At 39.4% G+C, this 21,689-nt stretch overlaps 1 protein-coding gene across 3 annotated transcripts in view; it reads right to left on the minus strand.

Moving 5' to 3' along the window:
• LOC127626529 (mediator of RNA polymerase II transcription subunit 1-like) overlaps window positions 1-18,602 on the minus strand; it is a 42,613-nt gene extending 24,011 nt beyond the window's left edge. For 2 of the 3 annotated variants that reach the window (XM_052102391.1, XM_052102390.1), the window contains exons 1-9: window positions 18,323-18,602; window positions 17,652-17,752; window positions 17,490-17,568; window positions 11,914-11,968; window positions 9,912-10,044; window positions 9,756-9,784; window positions 7,311-7,382; window positions 7,138-7,212; window positions 73-236 (exon numbers count right to left, since the gene is read on the minus strand). In XM_052102391.1, coding sequence (XP_051958351.1) covers window positions 73-236; window positions 7,138-7,212; window positions 7,311-7,382; window positions 9,756-9,784; window positions 9,912-10,044; window positions 11,914-11,968; window positions 17,490-17,568; window positions 17,652-17,752; window positions 18,323-18,422 — 808 coding nt within the window. In that variant the 5' untranslated portion in view covers window positions 18,423-18,602. The remainder of the gene's footprint in view (window positions 1-72; window positions 237-7,137; window positions 7,213-7,310; window positions 7,383-9,755; window positions 9,785-9,911; window positions 10,045-11,913; window positions 11,969-17,489; window positions 17,569-17,651; window positions 17,753-18,322) is intronic. The other variant, XM_052102392.1, reaches the window with a different exon arrangement.
• Window positions 18,603-21,689: the final 3,087 nt, after the last annotated feature.

A 21,689-nucleotide genomic window follows, 5' to 3' on the forward strand; every position in this document is an offset into this window, starting at 1 on the left:
ATAGTTGTACAAATGTTGCATTTTACTCATCAAATTAATTTCCCTTGATCTGTTTGTAAAATATGATCTCACTATTGGCATCAGTGAAGTTGAGTTGGGTTCCTGTTCCCTCCTCAAAGATGTCATATGGAGACACGTAACACTGTAGAGACACTAGATGACTGCCGCTCCTCGCTGTCAGCAGACCCACGCTGCCGTGAAGTATCGTTTCCACAGTGTTGGCATTCGTGGCTATCCTGTAGCAGAAAGTGCTTCAGTAATTCGAACCTTACAAAATAGTACTGTGGTCGTGCCATGGAGCAGTGATATTAGACGGTAATACCATGGTAAAACCAGGGTAATACCATAATCCTTTGAGGTACTCTTGATACTGCACTTTTACATTGGACTGTTATGTCGTCACTGACTATGTTTACATGGACACCAGTAAGTGGCAGCTTACATGCACTGTTTAAGTGGTGTACTCTTTACTCCTGAATACAAGTGGATCCATCAGAAAGCAGCTCCACTCAACACAAAAGTAATTTCCCATTGACACTTCTAATAATCTGAGGAAGACCATGTGTTTATGTGTTTTATATGGCCAGATTAAGCCACATTCTCCGGAAGAAACCTAGGTGTGCTTTCGTTAATCCCCGTAAGTATAACGGCATTCCTGTTTACATGACGTTTCAGAATTCCACTTACTGCAAAATCCCTGGAATAAACTGCTTTCTTGAATGCATGTTAATGTGGTCACTAGCACAAAAAGCTTGTCTTGACAGCTTTTTTGGGTATCTTAAGGCTCGGGTATACTTCGTTTTTGTGCGTTCCAGATCGCACTGTGCCCGTTCGACCGCTTTGCCTTTCAAAGTATGACCACGAACGCGTTCGACACATGTACACTACGACTGCTTAGAAATGGTCATTTATTACAGTCAACGTGGTCAATATGTAGAGACGAGGGCTGTCCGCATGTTGAGAAAATCTGGCTCGCACGTGAACAGTCCGAGCAGACTGTTGAAATTAGCATCACGCATACTGTGTGGGGAGTAGTGGTGCAACTAACAATTATTTTGATAATCAACTAATTTAACGATTATTAGAACAATTATTCAACTCTTCGGGTGATTATTGCAACGATTAAGCATTAGCTCTTAACCAACTATTCAGTTTGTGCCTCGAGATAAGAGGTTATATTAAACATGTGCTTACTAAAAATAAAGAAAAAGGATGAAAGCATATTTTAAAAATACCTCTAAGTGTGCTTTCACACTTGGTTCGATTGCTTGGACCGAACTAGAGTTTGTTTCTTTCCCCCTCCCGCTGGTTTCTGTTTATATCATATTATTTTGGTCCGAACCATGGTCAAATTACATCATCAATGTGAGTACAAGTGGCAACTGTTTATCACTGTAACTAGGCAAGAAGTAGAAGAATACTTAAATATTCGTCTGTTTGGATTTACCACCAAAATTTTACATGCACAGAATGACACTTGCAAGACTACTGCAGATGCACTGAATGCATCATGATGTGAAAAGGGTTAGGCGTTGCAAGAGATTTGAAGAATGCTGCTCCCTAGATGCCACATTTGGAGACAAACAGGTATGAGAAGGTGTGAGTCTGAAGTGGTGCACACCAAAAGTGCTAGTGTTAAATTAAAAAAAGTGCTAAATGACCTTCACTGAATTTCAGGAAACAATGAATTGCAAAGTTTTCTATTGATATTGATTGTTTTTGTCTGTTTTCCAGTTAAAAATATCAAAAAATCCTTAAGACAAGATACATTTAACTGAGAAGCAATATTTAAGATAATTAGACTTGCTTTCAGAAAATAGATCTTAAAATATAAGTATATTATGTACAGTATTATATGTGAATTTTTTCACTTGTTTATACTTATGCCATTGCATTAAGACAAAATGCACATATACATTTGAAGTCAGAAGTTTACATACACTTAGGTTGAAGTAATTTTTGCAGTCAACTCATTTTTAACCACTCCACAGATTTAATTTTAGCAATCTATAGTTTTGGCAAGTTGTTTAAGACATCTACTTTGTGCATTACATGAATACTTTTTCCAACAATTGTTTACAGCCAGATTGTTTCACTTTTAATTGACTATATCACAATTCCAGTGAGTCAGATGTTTACATACACTGTTAACTGTGAATTTAAGCAGCTTGGAAATTTCCAGAAAATGATGTCAAGCCTTTAGACAATTAGCTTCTGATAGGAGGTGTACTGAATGGATGTATTTTAAGGCCTATCTTCAAACTCTGTGGCTCTTTTCTTGACATCATGGGAAAATCTAAATAAATCAACCAAGACCTCAGAAAAAAGAATTGTGGACCTCCACAAGTCTGGTTCATCTTTGGGAGCAATTTCCAAACACCCGAAGGTACCACGTTCATCTGTACAAACAATAGTACGCAAGTATAAACACCATGGGACCATGCAGCCATCATACCACTCAGGAAGGAGACGCATTCTGTCTCCTAGAGATGAATGTAGTTTGGTGCACAAAGTGCAAATCAATCACAGAACAACAACAAAGGACCTTGTGAAGAGGCTGGAGGAAACAGGTGGTCAAGTATCTATATCCACAGTAAAACAAGTCCTATATCGACATAACCTAAGAGGCTGCTCAGCAAGGAAGAATCCACTGCTCCAAAACTGCCATAAAAAAAAGCCAGATTACAGTGTGCTAGTGCACATGGGGACAACAATCTTATTATTTGGAGAAATGTCCTCTGGTCTAATGAAACAAACATTTTACTGTTTGGCCATAATGACCATCATTATGTTTGGAGGATAAAGGGTGAAGCTTGCAAGCCAAAAAACACCATCCCAACCGTAAGCATGGGGGTGGCAGCATCATGTTGTGGGGGGTGCTTTGCTGCAGGAGGGTCTGGTGCAATTCACAAAATAGATGGCATCATGAGGAAGGAAATTTATGTGGATATTTTGAAGAAACATCTCAAGACATCAGCCAGAAAGTTAAAGCTCGGTCCCAAATGGTTCTCCCAAATGGACAATGACCCCAACCGTACCTCCAAAGTTGTGGCAAAATGGCTTAAGGACAAGAAATTAAAGGTATTGGAGTGGCCATCACAAAGCCCTGACCTCAATCCAAGGTTTTTTGTGGGCAGAACTGAAAAAGTGTGTGCAAGCAAGGAGGCCTACAATCCTGACTCAGTTACACCAGTTCTGTCTGGAGGAATGGGCCAAAATTACAACAACTTATTGTGCGAAGCTTGTAGAAGGCTATCCAAAACGTTTGACCAAGTTAAATGATTTAAAGGCAATTCTACCAAATACTAACAAAGTGTATGTACACTTATGACTCACTGGCAATGTGATGAAACAAATAAAAGTTTATATGAATCATTCTCTCAACTATTATTCTGACATTTCACGTTCTTAACATAAATTAGTGATCCTAACTGACCTAAGACAGGGAATGTTTTCTAGGATTAAATGTCAGATTGTTTTGTGTGTTAACCATGTCAGTTGGTTCCTGTAATGCTGTACTGCTTCAGTTGGATCTCGTGTTTGTTTGTTTCTTTAGTGACTCTGTACATTTTTCTACTCTCCTTGTCTCATGGTGACATAACAATCTGCCAATTATGGACCAAGCTCCAGCCCGAAAGGAAAATGTCTCTCACAGTATCGCCCAGGTCAACCACACCATGGCAGCTCCCAGAACGGTTTTGGCATCTGCGCTATGGAGCTGGTCAGTGAGCCTCACAGTTGGTGCTGTTGCAAAGCCTGTAGAATGACGTCATCACTGACCTCAAAAGTCGTCCCGGTTCAGAGCATCTCTTTTCTCGGCATGGAGTTAGACTCAGTCTCAATGACAGCGCGTCTCACCAAAGAGCACGCTCAGTCAGTGCTCAGGTGCCTCGCTCTCTTCGAGCCCAGTACAGCGGTTCCTCTAAAACAATTCCAGAGGCTCCTGGGGCATATGGCATCCTCAGCTGCGGCCGTGCCGCTCGGGTTGATGCATATGTTACCGCTTCAGCACTGGCTACAGACTCGAGTCCCGAGATGGGCATGGCGCCACGGCACATACCGTGTGACAATCACCCCTTCTTGCCATCAGACTTTCAACCCTAGGACAGATCACTGCTTTCTGCAGACCGGAGTCCCCTCACTGCAGGTGTCCAGACGTGTCGTGGTGATCACAGACGCCTCGACAGGGTTGGGGCGCCATGTGTAATGGGCACATTGCCGCTGTCCTTAAGACAGGACCCTGGTAGCGTTGGCTCATCAACTGCCTAGAGTTGTTGGCTGTATCTCTTGCCCTACGGAGGTTTCTCCAACTAATCTGGGGCAAGAACGTCTTGATCCGTTCAGACAGCACCGCTACGGTAGCATACATAAATCGCCACGGCGGAGTGCACTCTCTTCATATGTCACGACTCGTCCGCCATCTCCTCCTTTGGAGTTAGCCGCGACTTAGGTCGCTGCATGCGCGGCACTCACATCCGACCGCAACACGATGGTGGATGCGCTATCGCAGCAGGTTTCGCCCAGCGGAGAGTGGAGGCTCCACCCCCAGGTGGTCCAGCTGATTTGCCCAGACTTCTGGAACCTCCACATCTGGCCCCTGGACAGGATGCGGAAGATCTAGTGGATCTACCACCTGCAGTCATAGACATGATCAACCAAGCCAGAGCTCCCTCCATCAGGTAACTTTATGCCCTAAAGTGGCGCTTGTTCGCGATTTGTTCGGTCAGTGCTTTTATTCCTGCAGGAGAGGCTGGAGGGGAGGCTGTCCCCCTCCACCTTGAAGGTGTATGTAGCTGCTATAGCAGCCCACCACGACGCAGTAGATGGCAAGTCCCTAGGTAAGCACGACTTGATTATCAGGTTCCTGAAAGGCGCCCGGAGACTGAACCATCCCCGGCCTAGCCTATTCCCCTCCTGGGATCTCTCAGTGGTCCTCTCGGGCCTTCAGAGACCACATTTCGAGCCCTTGATTCAGTTGAGCTCAAGGCCCTCTCCCTGAAGATGACCTTCCTGATCGCGTTAGCCTCCATCAAAAGGGTTGGGGACCTGCAAGCATTCTCTGTCAGCCACACCTGCCTGGAGTTCGGTCCAGCACATTCTCACGTTATCCTGAGGCCGCGACCGGGCTACGTGCCCAAGGTTCCTACGACCCCCTTCAGGGACCAGGTCATGAACCTGCAAGCAAGCTGCCCCGGGAGGAGGCAGACCCAGCCCGCAGAGCTCTAGATGATCCGAGTAGCTCTTTGTCTGCTTCGACCGTCTCCGAACAGAGGTTAGCTCACTGGGTCGTTGATGCTATTTCCTTAGCTTATCACACCCAGGCCGTGCCTACCCCCTTGCGGGTTTGAGCACACTCAACGAGAAGTGTGGCATCCTCGTGGGCACTGGCCCATGGCACCTCCTTAGTAGACATCTGCAGAGCAGCGGGCTGGGCAACACCCAATACCTTTGCCAGATTTTACAATCTCAGGGTTGAGTCGGTCTCGTCCCGTGTTTTGTCAGGTCCAAGCTGGTAGAACTCTGTAACGTGGCACAACCGACCGGGTGTTCTGCTTGCACACAGCGCCCTACACCAAGTTGATTCAGTGCACCTTCTATCCCAGGTTAGCCCACTAAGTGTCGCTCCCTGGATGTTCTCCTCCCTAGCCTTCTGGCCGGCAAATTTAGCGGAGCAATTCTGGTGCTCTGTACTGCGGTCGGGCTCCACGGGCTTAGTTCCCTTCTCAGGCAAACTCCCTGTGATGTATTTCCCATGGTACGGTCCCCCTGTCGGTGGACCCGCATTTCCCTTGGGCAGCCCCGTGCTCCCTCATTAGGCTGGACCTACCACCAAGCCATTTCCCACATAAGGCTTCACAACCCTCGTGGTGTATTTGCCACATGTTACCTCCCCCTAGACTGGGCAGGATGTGGCCTCCGCAGGGTCTTTTCCCCCTGAAAGAACAGGACCGGGAAAGACCGCCTTCCCCAACGCGTTTCATAGCGTTAAGATAGCTCCAGCCACTTCACGTCCTATGTGAGAGACATAGTGAGAGAAAAGGCTGCGGCTGCCGGGCTTGCTCCCATGCAGCACCTCAGGGGTGCGGGGAACCTAAGGTCTGTATGTGACATCTCTTTGGGGGTGTTGGGGAGGGCTACGTGCAGCCGACACAGTTGCCTCTAGCACGCAGTAGCCTGCTTGCACCTGTCTCGACAGTTCACATAACACGGTCAGTGCGTGCCGTTTTTAGATGTCACTTCATTCGTCACAACGTCAAGTGAGTGACAGAAGGGGAACGTCATAATACTGTTGTATCCTCCGTTCCCTGAGGGAAGGAACAAGACATTGTGTCCCTCCTGCCACAGCACTAGACCTACCACTGTAAACGGCCGTACCTTATTTTCGGCTCCTCAGTGCAAATTCCTGACTGGCACTCACTGCTATGCTTCCCTTTATACCCGTATAAATGCAAATTCTGTCTGCCAACTTGACATTGGCCTTTTCTCAGGTTCAGAGGTACGTTTGACATCCCAGGAAGACCACTTGTGTCACATTCGACATAACGTCTCGTTCCTTCCCTCGGGGAACAGAGGTTACAACAGTAACCATGACGTTTTCTTTTTAGACTCTCTGACATGCAAGTTTCGCTCCAGCCGAAAGCTAGCTCCACTTTATTTCACAACAACATTGCTTCTGTATTTACTTATTTTTCAAACTTTACTATCTACATCACCTCCAGCTGTTTGGAAAGTTTGGAGTGCATCTGGACTGTGAGCTGTGTCTTCATTTCTGCCCGCCTCTATCAGCTGCAATGTCCCTATGCAATGCTCTCATGTGTCATCATTAGAGTATCAAATGATCTCATGTAATGTTAAATGAGATCAAATGACTATTCGACAATAAAAAAGGTTGCTGGCAATTTTTATTGTTGCGTAACAATGTCGACTAATCGTTACAGCCCTAATGTGGAGCAATCAGCCACACGGACAACTGAAGTATACTTTGGCCTTTAGGCATTCTTGGGTGTGATTTCAGTATTCATGTACCACGGTGTTCACATTATTTCAAAGAATACCTTGACACATGTCCAATGAACCATGGTATTACCCTGGTACTTTTTGAGAAACATGTCAACTTCAGAATAAAGATTAGAGTACCTGAACATGTGCATCATCTTGGTGAGGTCTAACTCCAAAGACTGCAACGCCAGGTACATCTTTGTCTTTAATTTGCTTAAGGAGGGAAATAAGATAACAGTCTTAATGATGACTATAAAGTGGACTGTAAAGTTTGGTGTAATAATAGATAACACAAAGAAAGGAAAATAAACCTGTCATCGGGGAGCTTGTACAGATTCACCAAACCCTTCAGGTGTTTGGAAAACTCATCAAAGTTCTTGTCCCTGTAAAAAAAATTGTTTGAGTAACACCAAAGACATGTACTACTTAGTAGGCTATACAGTTTTTGCTACCATATAATAATTATCACATACCATCGCATCCTTAAATTCTTGATTCTGATTGGTTGACAGACACTACAAGGATGTTGATACATTTTCTATAAATGTACGGCAATGAAGAATTTCCAGGTTTGATGGCTGCATTACAGTTCACAACATACAGTACTGTCCAAAAGTCAGAGGCACATTAGATATTTTACAAAAACATTTGTATAAAGATGGTTATTTTAATATCTTTTGCTTTAGTGTGTCGATTTTACATTTCTAAATATTTATTTTGTAAATAGAAGTAGAACAAGGAGAACTGCATCAGATCTTAATATCATTGAGTCAGTCTGGGATTACATGAAGAGACTGAAGCAATTCCTTTAAAATATGTGCGAAAGCGTACCTAGGAGAATTGGTGCTATTTTAAATATTGATTTAGTTTTTTTATGTTTACTTCACTTTGCATGAACTAAAAACTATTCATGGCATTATTTTTGAAAACATCCTCATTATAAAACATTTTTCACAACTGCCTTAAACTTTTGCATAGTACTGTACAGTCTGAATTGTTACAGACTTGAATTGAATTACAGGGTATCTGCAGGTATCAGCATATCCAATTGAATACTTTTTAGTACCCTTTTTAAGACCTTTTAAAAAATATTTCAACCTTCAATCACTATCAGGGTTAATGTATATAATACTTACCCACCAATAGATGCAACAATCTGCAGTAGTTATTAAAGTTAATTAGTTAAGCTTACGTTCATACTATACTCAAGGTACCATGACTGGACTTCACTCCAAAAACCTTACATAAACATCCATTTGTTTTGTTTTAGTGCACTCATTGAGGCTCTGGTCAAACATGAGCACAAATGGACCTGCATTACTAACACTACTAATAAGCTTCTCCTTGAACTAGAACAAATTGAATTATATATGCCGTTATGCCACACATAACACTTTTTGCTTTATCTGAGCTATATTTTTGCTATATCTGGTAAACACTGTTTGAAAAGCTGGCAAATATCTTCTTTTGACCTGTATGAGTGGAACTTTCATTTTGAGAAGTAACAGGATGTGCAAAAATGACAATACAACTTCATTCACCTTTTTTAAGAACCCAGTTGAATATTAGATAATGGATACTGTATATATTCAGTTTTACCTTTAGCTATGTAGCAGATTAAAAAAATTCTTCTTCATTAACCAAACAAGATTGGTTAAGTACATCGGATAAGAATGACAAACAATGTCTAGAACATTTTAATTCAATTTCTGTGAAAAGTAACCTTTCTCTCTCTCTCTTTCTTTCTTTCACTCTTGTCACACCCTCACTTACACAAGTTCACAAACATAAATACGGGCACACACACACACACACACACACACACACACACAGACACACAATAGCTGCAAAGCAAAATCTTTACAAGAATGGCGACACTCACTGCTGCTGAGAAGTACACTTAAACTTACACTTTAGCAATTTGAAGCAATGTTATTCATAACAAGAGCGGCTTCAAACAGGCAATTCCACACACAATCTTTCTCAGTTTCTCACTCACACACACGCAAATGTACATCCTTCAATGCTAGTTCTAAAGTGAGGTTTTTGAATTAGTAACAAAGGCTCGGACTATATCAGAGAAAGGCATGGCGGAAGTAAGTAGTTCCAATCACAGGAGCGTTTTAGGGACGAGACAAAACCCTGACTTAACAATGTCTTAAGGTGTGTTAACAGTGGTATAAGCAGAATAATTAACTCTCTCTATATATATATATATATATATATATACACACACACACACTACCGGTCAAAACTTTTGAAACACTTGACTGAAATGTTTCTCACGATAATAAAATCTTTTGATCTGAAGGCGTATGCTTAAATGTTTGAAATTAGTTTTGTAGACAAAAATATATTTGTGCCACAAATTTGTTTCATTATTAAAAAAAAGTTTTTGAAATTGATGACTTGGATCAAATAATAAAAAAAAAGCAGCCAATAAGAGCCCAACATAGAGGGAAACTCCTTCAATACTGTTTAAAAAGCACCAAGAAGTTGGTTGAGAAAACGTCAAGAGTTCATGTCTGCAAATTCTAGACAAAGGGGGACTAAAATGTAAAAAAAATATATATATATATTAAAGATATGAGTGTTTCAAAACTTTTGACCAGTAGTGTGTGTGTATATATATATATATATATACACACACACACACACACACACACACACACACAACTGAAGGCAGACGTACATTTAAATACATTTAATCTTAGTTTTTGTAAGATAAAGTTAGAAGTTTTCAATAGTTTGCCTACCTTAAATGCAGTATCAGCTCTGGACAACTCTAAACAACAATAAGAACAAGTTGAAATAAGATCACGATACAAAGTCAGACTGCTGCATTCATATGTACATGATGTTATCCACTCCTCTACATTTTCCTCAATAAGCACATGAGTCTTTCTCCTCACCGCAGGGTTTTCACCGTGATGGGCCACTTTAACATCCACGAGCTGTCCTGCTTTATCGAGATGCACCTCCACATAGAACATATCTGAAGTGATGTAGCACTCAGTCCGTGAGGGGCTCAGGTGCGACCTCAACCTGCATGTGCACAGGACCATTAGAACAACTTTGAAGAGCTGAGACAACAAGCACACGTTTCAACTGGATGTGCTTATGTTGAGAAGTAATGCGTAGTTAAATAAACTGCTATATTGAGCTGTACCACAATGCAGACATACTTTGTTTCCATAATCACAGGAATCTAATAAGAATATATTTTTTCACGTTCCAAGTAGTAATGAAACAATGAATGAGTAATTACTACAAAACTGTCATCACAATTATCACAAGAAAAACAAACTGCTCCTCAAAAAAAGCTACTTCTGCAAATGAAATAACGACTGCATTGAAAGAGTGGTGAAGAAGCACACTGTAAAAAACATGAAAGTTAAACCCTGTCAACATTGGATGCGAGTGGCATTTCGGTCTTGATACAATTAACCATTGTTTTACTACAGTAATACTGGTCCCAACTGTATAGTAACCATGGTAACCACATTTTTGGCTGATACTGCCAAAAGTTTGGAACAATGTACAGATTTAGCTGTTTTGGAAGGAAATTGGTACTTTAATTAACCAAAGTGGCATTCAACTGATCACAAAGTATAGTCAGGACATTACTGATGTAAAAAAACAGCACCATCACTATTTGAAAAAGTCCTTTTTGATAAAATCTAGACAGCAGCCATCATTCCAAAACCTTATCCTTGAGAGGGTCAAATCTAAATGGCTAATTTGGTACTAGAAAATCACTTGCCATTACATTAAACATGTAGATGAAAGCTATTTAGTTCCATAAATGAAGCTTAACATTGTTTTTGTGTTTGTTTTGGAGTTGCCATAGTATGCAACAGACTGGCATGTCTTAAGGTCAATATTAGGTCAAAAATGGCAACCAAAAAAAAGAAACTGTTTTCTCTAGAAACTCATCAGTCAATCATTGTTTTGAGGAATAAAGGCTATACAATGCTTGAAATTGCCAAAGAAAATGCAGATTTCATACAAAGTTGTACACTAGAGTATTCAAAGACAAAGGACAACTGTCTCTAACAAGGACAGAAAGAGATGTGGAAGACCAGATGTACAACTAAACAAGAGGATATGTACATCAGAGTCTCTAGTTTGAGAAATAGATGCCTCGCATTTCCTCCGCTGACAGCTTCATTGAATTCTACCCGCTCAACACCAGTTTCATGTACAACAGTAAAGAGAAGACTCAGGGGTGCAGGCCTTATCACAATTATCATGTGGAGGATTTTTTGATGAGAACTCTTTGAAGGAGTTTAAGAAGTTCTAAAAATTTGTTTCAAATTGTAATAGTAATTTTTCACTTTATTAATGTCCTGACTATACATTGTGATCAGTTGAATGCCACTTTAGTGAATAAAAGTACCAATTTCTTTCCATAACACCAAAATCTGTACTATCCAAACGTTTGACTGGCAATATATATATGCAATAACTGGTGACGGACCATTGAATTATTGAAAAATAATGCACACCTGAGGCGGTAATGCGGTCGCGACACACAGCGTTACAACACATTAACACATCATTCATGGTTTTATCTCAAGACATTTTCTGGTTTTCGTCCTCTAGTTATTTTTCTGCTATTTAAATAATATTTTGTTTCTAATCGTATCTATACATAGTTATTGCAATAATAATTATATTAATAATAATGTAAAACATTATCCGATATGGATTTCCCTTGAAAATAAAGTAGGATACAGATTGTTCACCCATTTAACTGTTGTTCACGTATTGCCTAAAGTTCATAGCTGATTGGTTCATGTTTGCTGCACATCATTTTGAAAGTACATTTTGATGTGTCCGGACTCAAGCTCAGGACAGACTCAAGCTCTAAGTGTAGACAAGGTGTGAGTGTTGAGTCAAGTGTAATCTTACATGTTCTGGCGAGCGATGGACTCCAGACGATCTGTCATTGATGACAGCGAGGACACTGAAGAACAGAGACATGTCACAAGAGAAATAGATATTCAACATTTACAGTAGATTGTTTAGTTCCTTGTATCATAACATTAATTACTTAAATATATACACTCGCCTAAAGGATTATTAGGAACACCATACTAATACTGTGTTTGACCCCCTTTCACCTTCAGAACTGCCTTAATTCTACGTGGCATTGATTCAACAAGGTGCTGAAAGCATTCTTTAGAAATGTTGGCCCATATTGATAGGATAGCATCTTGCAGTTGATGGAGTTTGTGGGATGCACATCCAGGGCACGAAGCTCCCATTCCACCACATCCCAAAGATGCTCTATTGGGTTGAGATCTGGTGACTGTGGGGGCCATTTTAGTACAGTGAACTCATTGTCATGTTCAAGAAACCAATTTGAAATGATTCGAGCTTTGTGACATGGTGCATTATCCTGCTGGAAGTAGCCATCAGAGGATGGGTACATGGTGGCCATAAAGGGATGGACATGGTCAGAAACAATGCTCAGGTAGGCCATGGGATTTAAACGATGCCCAATTGGCACTAAGGGGCCTAAAGTGTGCCAAGAAAGCATCCCCCACACCATTACACCACCACCACCAGCCTGCACAGTGGTAACAAGGCATGATGGATCCATGTTCTCATTCTGTTTACGCCAAATTCTAACTCTACCATCTGAATGTCTCAACACAAATCGAGACTCATCAGACCAGGCAACATTTTTCCAGTCTTCAACTGTCCAATTTTGGTGAGCTCTTGCAAATTGTAGCCTCTTTTTCCTATTTGTAGTGGAGATGAGTGGTACCCGGAGGGGTCTTCTGCTGTTGTAGCCCATCCGCCTCAAGGTTGTGCGTGTTGTGGCTTCACAAATGCTTTGCTGCATACCTCGGTTGTAACGAGTGGTTATTTCAGGCAAAGTTGCTCTTCTATCAGCTTGAATCAGTCAGCCCATTCTCCTCTGACCTCTAGCATCAACAAGGCATTTTTGCCCACAGGACTGCCGCATTCTGGATGTTTTTCCCTTTTCACACCATTCTTTGTAAACCCTAGAAATGGTTGTGCGTGAAAATCCCAGTAACTGAGCAGATTGTGAAATACTCAGACAGGCCCGTCTGGCACCAACAACCATGCCACGCTCAAAATTGCTTAAATCACCTTTCTTTCCCATTCTGACATTCAGTTTGAAGTTCAGGAGATTGTCTTGACCAGGACCACACCCCTAAATGTATTGAAGCAACTGCCATGTGACTGGTTGATTAGATAATGGCATTAATGAGAAATTGAACAGGTGTTCCTAATAATCCTTTAGGTGAGTGTATATTGCTTATATTTTGCTTATAACTAGGGCTGGGTGATGTTGAATATTTACAATATATTCACAACAATTAGGCAACATCCTCATGAATATCTAGATTTCTGATAATCAGTTCTTTTGAATGCCACATTTCAATGAATCCATAAAAAACAGCAACTTAACAACTTGTTTGCATCTTTGAATGTGTTCACAGAAATCTCTGTGTGCCATTTTACATGTTTTAAAGTGTTTAAGTAAAAGATTATGCATTTATATATGAAGATACTGTAAATATTGCTAACTATGGACTATTGTCTTGAGGTCAAATACAATTTTTCATTGTGTACATGTAGTAAAGAACAGTGTGGACAACACACCTTGATTTTACTGCTTTTTTATACCGAAATACATAAACATTGACACACACACACACACACACGTATATATATATATATATATATATATAACACATTTGGAGTCAGAAGTTTACATACATCTTTGCCAAATACATTTAAACTCAGTTTTTCACAAGTCCTGATATTTAATCGTAGAAAACATTCCCTGTCTTAGGTCAGTTACGATCACTTTATTTTAAGAATGTGAAATGTCAGAATAATAGTGGAGATAATTATTTATTCAGTTTTATTTCTTTCATCACATTCCCAGTAGGTCAGAAGTTTACAAACACTTTGTTAGTATTTGGTAGAATTGCCTTTAAATTGTTTAACTTGGTAAAATTTTTGGATTTGGATATCCTTCCACAAGCTTCTCACAATAAGTTGCTGGAATTTTGGCGCTTTCCTCCAGACAGAACTGGTGTAACTGAGTCAGGTTTGTCAGGTACTGCTCAAACATTTTCTACTGGCTTGAGGTCAGGGGTTTGTGATGGCCACTCCAATACTTTGACTTTGTTGTCCTTAAGCCATTTTGCCACAACTTTGGAGGTATTCTTGGGGTCATTGTCCATTTGGAAGACCCATTTGCAACCAAGCTTTAAGATCTTGGCTGATGTCTTGAGATGCTTTTTAAATATATCTTAATATTTTACTTTCCTCATGATGCCATATATTTTGTGAGGTGCACCAATCCCTCCTGCAGCAAAACACCCCCACAACATGATGATGCCACCCACATGCTTCACAGTTTGGATGGTGTTCTTTAGCTTGCAAGCCTCAGCCTTTCTCCTCCAATCATCACAATGGGCATTATAGCCAAAACGTTACAATTCTGTTTCATCAGACCAGAGGACATTTCTCCAGAAAGTAAGATCTTTGTCCCCATGTGCACTTGCAAACTGTAGTCTGACTTTTTTATGGCAGTTTTGGAGCAGTGGCTTCTTCCTTGCTGAGCAGCCTTCAGGATATTTTGATATAGAACTCGTTTATTCTCATATACTGTGGATATAGATACTTGTCTACCATTTTCCTCCAGTATCTTCACAAGGTCCTTTGCTGTTGTTCTGAGCTTGATTTGCACATTTCGCACCAAACTACATTCATCTCTAAGAGACAGAATGCGTCTCCTTCCTGAGCAGTATGATGGCTGCGTGTTCCCATGAGGTTTATACTGGCATACTACTGTTTGTACAGAGGAACGTGGTACCTTAAGGCATTTGGAAATTGCTCCCAAAGATGAACCAGATTTGTGGAGGTCCACAATTTCTTTTTCTGAAGTCTTGGCTGATCTATTTAGAGGCACTGATTTTGAAGGTAGGCCTTAAAATACATCCACAGGTACACCTCCAATTGGCTCCAACTAGCCAAATAAACTATCAGAATCTAACTGGCTAATTGCCTAAAGGCTTGACATCATTTTCCAAGCTGCTTAAAGGCACAGTTAACTCAGTGTATGTAAACTTCTGACCCACTGGAATTGTGATACAGTTAATGAAAAGTGAATCAATTTGTCTGTAAACAATTGTTGGAAAAATTCATCATATCATGGGCAAAGTATATGTCTTAAATGACTTGCAAAACTATAGTTTGCTAATATGAAATCTGTGGAGTGGTTAAAAAATGAGTTTTAATGACTTCAACCTAAGTGAATGTAAATTTCTGACTTCAACTGTACACACACATGATCTCCTGGGATTTTTACACGCACAACAGTGTCTAGAAATTTACTCCGAATGGTGCCAAAAATGGTGCCAAAAAATATCCAGTGAGAGGCAGTTCTGTGGATGGAAAGGCCTTGTTGATGAGAAAAGTCAAAGGAGAATGGTCAGACTGGTGGATGGGCTACAACAGCAGAATACCATGACGGGCACTTTATTAGGGCCATAGTGTTCTTAATACATTTCTCAGTGAGAGTATGTATGTATATATATATATATATATATATATATATATATATATATATATATATATTGTATATAGAGATGCACCGATTGCAATTTTCTTGGCCGATTCCGATTTCCGATTTTTTGCACGTGTGACCTGCCGATACCGATTTTTTCAGATTCCGATTTTCTTTCTAAGAACTATTATTGACCGCATATACAAACAAAATCTACCTTTCTTCAATGCTAAATTTTATTTTCATAATAAAATAAATGATTAAACATTACAATTTTTCCCAAACTGCACTAAGTTAAAGGATCTTCTCTCACATAAACAACTCTCAAAATAAAGTGCTCTGTGACTAGAAAGAGGTAGAAATAACAATTAACCGCAAATAAGTTGCTTTATATAACAGATGTCATTTTCCACTATTTTTATAAATGGACCTTTTTCTCTTTATTAATCGTCTAACAAAACAATTCCAAAGATCTGAAAAACTGAAGTGTCCAATACGTTCAACTTACGTTAGATGTCCAAATATCAGTTGTAAAACTGAGCACTGCTTCGGGAACGGCTTATAACCATACCTGTCAACACTCCCGTTTTTCCCGGGAGTCTCCCGTTTTGTTATTTCTCCCAAAAAAAACTCCCGTAATTTCTATGGCCCAAACCACTTAATATAAATAATCACATCAATATATCATTACAAGGTGGTCCAGTTGCCAGATCTTCAATGAAACGCATCCTACTCACAAAATCGACACATCATACACATTACAAATCATTTATGACAACCTACAACCCAGTTGCGATGTTGATATCTGCGCAGGCAGTAGGGGTGGGACGTTAAACCAAGCATCACTGGTAGAGGGGAGAGGAAGACTCAGCTGGTGCTCCGGTGAAAAAAACTAAATATACATGTACATTTAACAACAGCTGGATGGAAGAATTTAATTTCATATCCCGAAGCCATATCGACAATGCCCACGCCTTTTGCAATGTGTGTCGCACTGATTTTAATATCGGACACGGTGGGAAAAATTACGTTAAATCACAACGGCACAATTTCTATAGTATTTAGCCTGCCTCTGCCCCTCACCCGGATTTGTGTACCCAAATGTTGACAGACAACAGGCTGCGTGTGTGACATGACACGAGATTAAACAACTAAGGCAACCTGACGTCGGAAAGTACCTCATACTCTGTATCGAGGAAATGTATCAGATTTCAGAACCCTCTGTCCTCAACTATGGAGAACAGCTGGTCATTCAGGGCCATGAATTCCATCATTTTCCTCGTAATTGCTTTGGTCTTTTCGCTGCTCATTCCAAGGGATGATAGGAGAGGCTGCTGACTTGTGACTGGCTCTAAGCTCTGGCTAGCTTTAGCCGCTTTCACTTTTTAGCTTCGTTTTTAAAATGGGCATTTTCAGCTGGGTGATGGTGTTTTAAATGTCTAATTAGTTTTGTTGTTCCGAAAGTTATTGTGGTGGTTCCCCCACGGTTTACTCTGGCCTTACAATTATTACACATTTCAAACTTTATGTATACTTCACTCACAGTGAAGATCTTCAACGCCAATGACATGTTTACGTGCGGCTGTGACATTATTGCCTGCGCCGCTGGCAACAAAACGGACCGGCGTGAGGCTGAACGCCCGATCACCTGTCCGGCCGAGCATGCGGAAAATCGGCTAATTCCGGTCCCTGGCCTGTCGATCAGTGCATCTCTAATTGTATAATGTCAAAAAGCATATAAATATTAGTCTATTTGTAGCTATATAGCCCATGACTAGCTAATATATTTTTATCTACTTCCAATTTATCTGACATAAATTATATTAATGCTTATTGTTTAGCAATAATATATTATGCATTAATTATATATTTATAGATTACATATATTTGAACTATATCTAGAGTGAAATGTATAAATTAAACAAAGTACCTTTCAGTGCTCTCTGCAATGTCTCTAAACAGTTGAGCACCAGTTGATGTCCAGCTGTATTCGTCACACCACGCTTCTCCTGAACAGACATGATTAATAAATGCATGTACCAAAAACATCTAATGATCTCTCCAGAACACAGCTCCTGTATGAGGGTCTTACCATCGCCTGCCGGACCACTTTACTAGTTTCCTGCCAGGATCGTGATGAGTTGTGTTTAGCATGAAGTCTCTCCAGTAGTGCAGTTACATGACTCTTTTTCTCTGAATTGTCAACAAAAATAATGACAATTCAGTTTAATGTGGGAACATGGAATTGCTACATTGAATTTAGCAGAAGAACTGCCAAGTCAACATTTGACAAAGAATGCAGCTGATTTGGATAGTCTATATAATGCCTAATAGGTTTCGGGACAAAGTTATTGTGTCTTTTTTATTATATTTTACTGAATTACATTGTTTATTATATATGGTGAATTTTTTTTTTAAGTTTAAATGTTTCATTTTATTAAATACAATTGTTGGTGCATGATATTACCATGGCATCATGTGTAAAAACATAGTATATGTCCAAAATAATTATTACCATAGTACTACCACATTTATTAGCATGATAGTACATGTCCAAAAACCATAGTACTGTCATGATCCATGTGCATTTATGCATTTGGCAGACGCTTTTACTGTGCAGATTGCATGATACTATCATGGTACTTTATTTGTTTTTTTGATAGTGTACACACCCGGGAAAGAACGGAATGTATAATAGTCTATAACGCTCTACTCGGGTAAAATAAATTAATAAAAGAGAATAGAGCGATATGTGGGTTGTACCAGATCCTTCCTCTGCTCGCAGCCGCTCTGTGGTCGCTGCTGTGCCGCTGTGAGTGGACTCTGCGCCCGGACTGCTGCTCCGAACCGACACCGCCGCCATCTTCCGCTCTAACAAACAAGACTTAAAATACCTCAACAACACAGAGAAACGCTCGAAACACTGATATTTACATCAGACTTCTGTCATGATACAGAGTTCAGCCTCTATAAACATAGACCGCCAATAAAAGGGACTTTAAACCGCTGAAACTATCTGCAGCTTCGGCACAATGAGTGACGATTTGATTGGGTGTCTGCTGACGTCATCTGTCCGCGACTCCGCGCGCGTACACGCACACACGCACGCACACGCACACACTCACACACGCACACATTCTATTACATTATTAATACACTCTGCAACATACAGTTATACAAAGGCTTTTTGTGCTGTTTTCATTTTGTGAATGCTGCATTCATAGATTAATAATATAACTCTCATTTTACATACATTTGATATGTATGGACAAAATGTTGTATCTATTTTTATTTATATATTTATATTTCAGAATTTGTATATTTCAGAATATATTTAATTTCTTAGCTTAATATGACACATTATCTGCTAGATGCCCACTATTAATTTGTAAAATAATAATTATTGTATTAACATTATTAATAATTAGTCTTTATAATGTTTACTTATTTAGGCTATGATTTGTATTTAGTCTATGATTTATATTGTATTTGTACTCTAGGCCTAAATATTACTAAGATGGTCATCATTTAAATTTTTTAAATTTCAATAAAAGTTTTTAATAGTAGAATGAAATAGTAATGCTCTCAATCTTAACAAACAATATCCCTTTCTCAGAAACCCAAATACTCTGCCCCAATCCCTAAAACTGAATTTCCCATATTAACTCAAGTATTGATGAATGACACAAGTGTTTCCATCTGACTCCAAGTGATGAGATTTGTAACACCAAATAGTTTGAATAGTTTATTATTAATAAGCCACTGACTAAAAAGTCAAACCCTATCAAAAAGTGCCATGTATTACCATATTTTTGGACATGGTACCAATGTAATTGGCCTATTTTCTGTACCTTGGTAATTTAATAGTATTCTTTGAGATTCCTTGGAGTACCATGTAAATAGCATGGACATGGTGCATGCATATGGTAATCATTTAGAATGTAAATTACCATGGTATTAACACCTGAAACATTCACTGTATTGTGATATTGCAACATTAGGCTACTACCTTTTTTATTTCAAGTCATTACACACGTTATATTAATAATTTAAAGAGTTCTCTCAATATATGCACTCTGAAGATTATTGTACAGTAATAACATGATTATAACACCAGAGGGTGCCTTCTGATCAAGAGTTTGCATGGTTTAATTTAACACCGAATCACACAATTTCATGAGATCATGGAAATAAAAATACAGAGAAAGATGAAAGAAAACCTCCTTGATAAAATCTTTTTACATTCTATATATTTTTAAGTGTGTTTTGTAAAAAAGAAAGAAAGAAAGAAAAGGGAGAAATTATACCTGTGACCACTAAAATGTTTGTGTGTGTGTGTGGGTGTGTGTGTGTGTGTGTGTGTGTGTGTGTGTGTGTGCGTGCTTGTGTGTGTGTGTGTGTTTAAAATGTGTCTATAAAGAGTTGCTTTGCTATATGTTCAGATATGTCAGTGATAAAGACAGAGGGGCTGCGTGGCACATGGGCACACAGGCAGACCTAAGCCGTGCCATCAATCAGGCACTACTTCACCCTTCCATGCCAGCAGGGACACCCTTTGGCAGTGGGACAGTAGAGGGGGGCATTAGATCCCAGTAAATAACTTTCTTCTGCCCCCCTGATATACAATCAGGCACAAAAAGAGAATCTACGCTTATTCTGGTTCTGTGTCATTAAGATCGTCAATGATCCGCCATTTTGGTTCCGAGTCTGCTACGCTGTGGTTGTTCATAGCTTTTAGACGCCATTTTTGCTCAGTCTAGTAGTTTCGATATCTGTGAGAGGTGTGATACATTTTCAGAATTTGAATGCTTACTGGATGTCCATGAATATTCTTCTTAAATTCTGTTTTCCCAGTCACTACAAGGCCAAGTCAGACTCATATATTTGAAGTTCATTTCATTGATTCATTTCAGTGCTGAATTATACGTTTGTTGATTGTATCTGTGATATTGATATTGAATACATAAATCATTATGCATGAGGAAAGTACATACCTGTTGTCAAATTATATTCATATGTTTTCTATATATCGAATGGTACATGTTAAATAATATTCATATCACCCCACCCCCAAACACACACACATACACAGTTTTTCGGTATACACTATGACTTTGGACTCTTTGCTCATAATTATTACATTCCACATTACTTTGTTCATAACACATTCATAATAACATATATTAATCATTTACGTAAGACTAGGATAAAGGCAAATATGACTTAAAATTAAAATAACATGTATTGTATAAATTGTTATGTCTAAACATCTGATTTTTGATTATAGTTTACATTCCAGTGTTCATGCTTTACATATGATGTGTAATAATATTAGAATATAATAATAATAATAGCAATGTGTAAAAATAAGAATGCATTCATTCCTTCCGCTTGTTTTCTTTTCACTTTGGATTACAATAAATAAGGGTCAATGTGTAGTTAGTAAATGTCACTGTTATTACTCAGTTATTACTCATGTACGACTAATGTAGAGGAAGATTAGATTTGTTTAAATGATATTGTTTGTAGTTGAAGGCCTATTTTCTTCTGTTAAGGGAATTTTTAATTATCAAAAATTTTCATAGTGCCATTTTGCTCTTGAATAAAATTGTACATGTGGGGAAAAGACTTGTATATATTTTTTAACAAAGGCTTACATACTGAATCCACTTTTCTAACACTGTCACAAGTTACCATGACATCTCACTACTCCTTGAGATCGGACAACTGGGAAACTAATCTAAAGTGGGAAAGTAATGTGCTAATGTGTCCTTGGAATAGGAGGGCCCACAAATGTATGTATATATGTGTGTGTGTGTATGTGTGTGTGTGTGTGTGTGTGTGTGTGTGTGTGTGTGTGTGTGATGAAAGGGAGGGGGTTGATGGGGGTTATGGGCAGCCTTACAGGACTATTTATGCTGAGGCTCATTTGCACAACGGTACTTAATTGGCTACAACAATTAATTAATGTGTTAAAAAGTTGGCACAAAAAGTTCATTTAAGGGGGTTTTAATAAACAATTAGGAGGAGATAACCGGTAAGAGAGATAGCAGCAGAGAAAAAACACAAGCCAAAAACTCATTTTAGGAGGGTATAACAGACAGAGTGAAAATGTACAGTTGTTACCTTA

Source organism: Xyrauchen texanus, chromosome 33 (genome assembly GCF_025860055.1).
Source record: "Xyrauchen texanus isolate HMW12.3.18 chromosome 33, RBS_HiC_50CHRs, whole genome shotgun sequence".
In the NCBI taxonomy this organism is placed as follows: Eukaryota; Metazoa; Chordata; class Actinopteri; order Cypriniformes; family Catostomidae; genus Xyrauchen; species Xyrauchen texanus.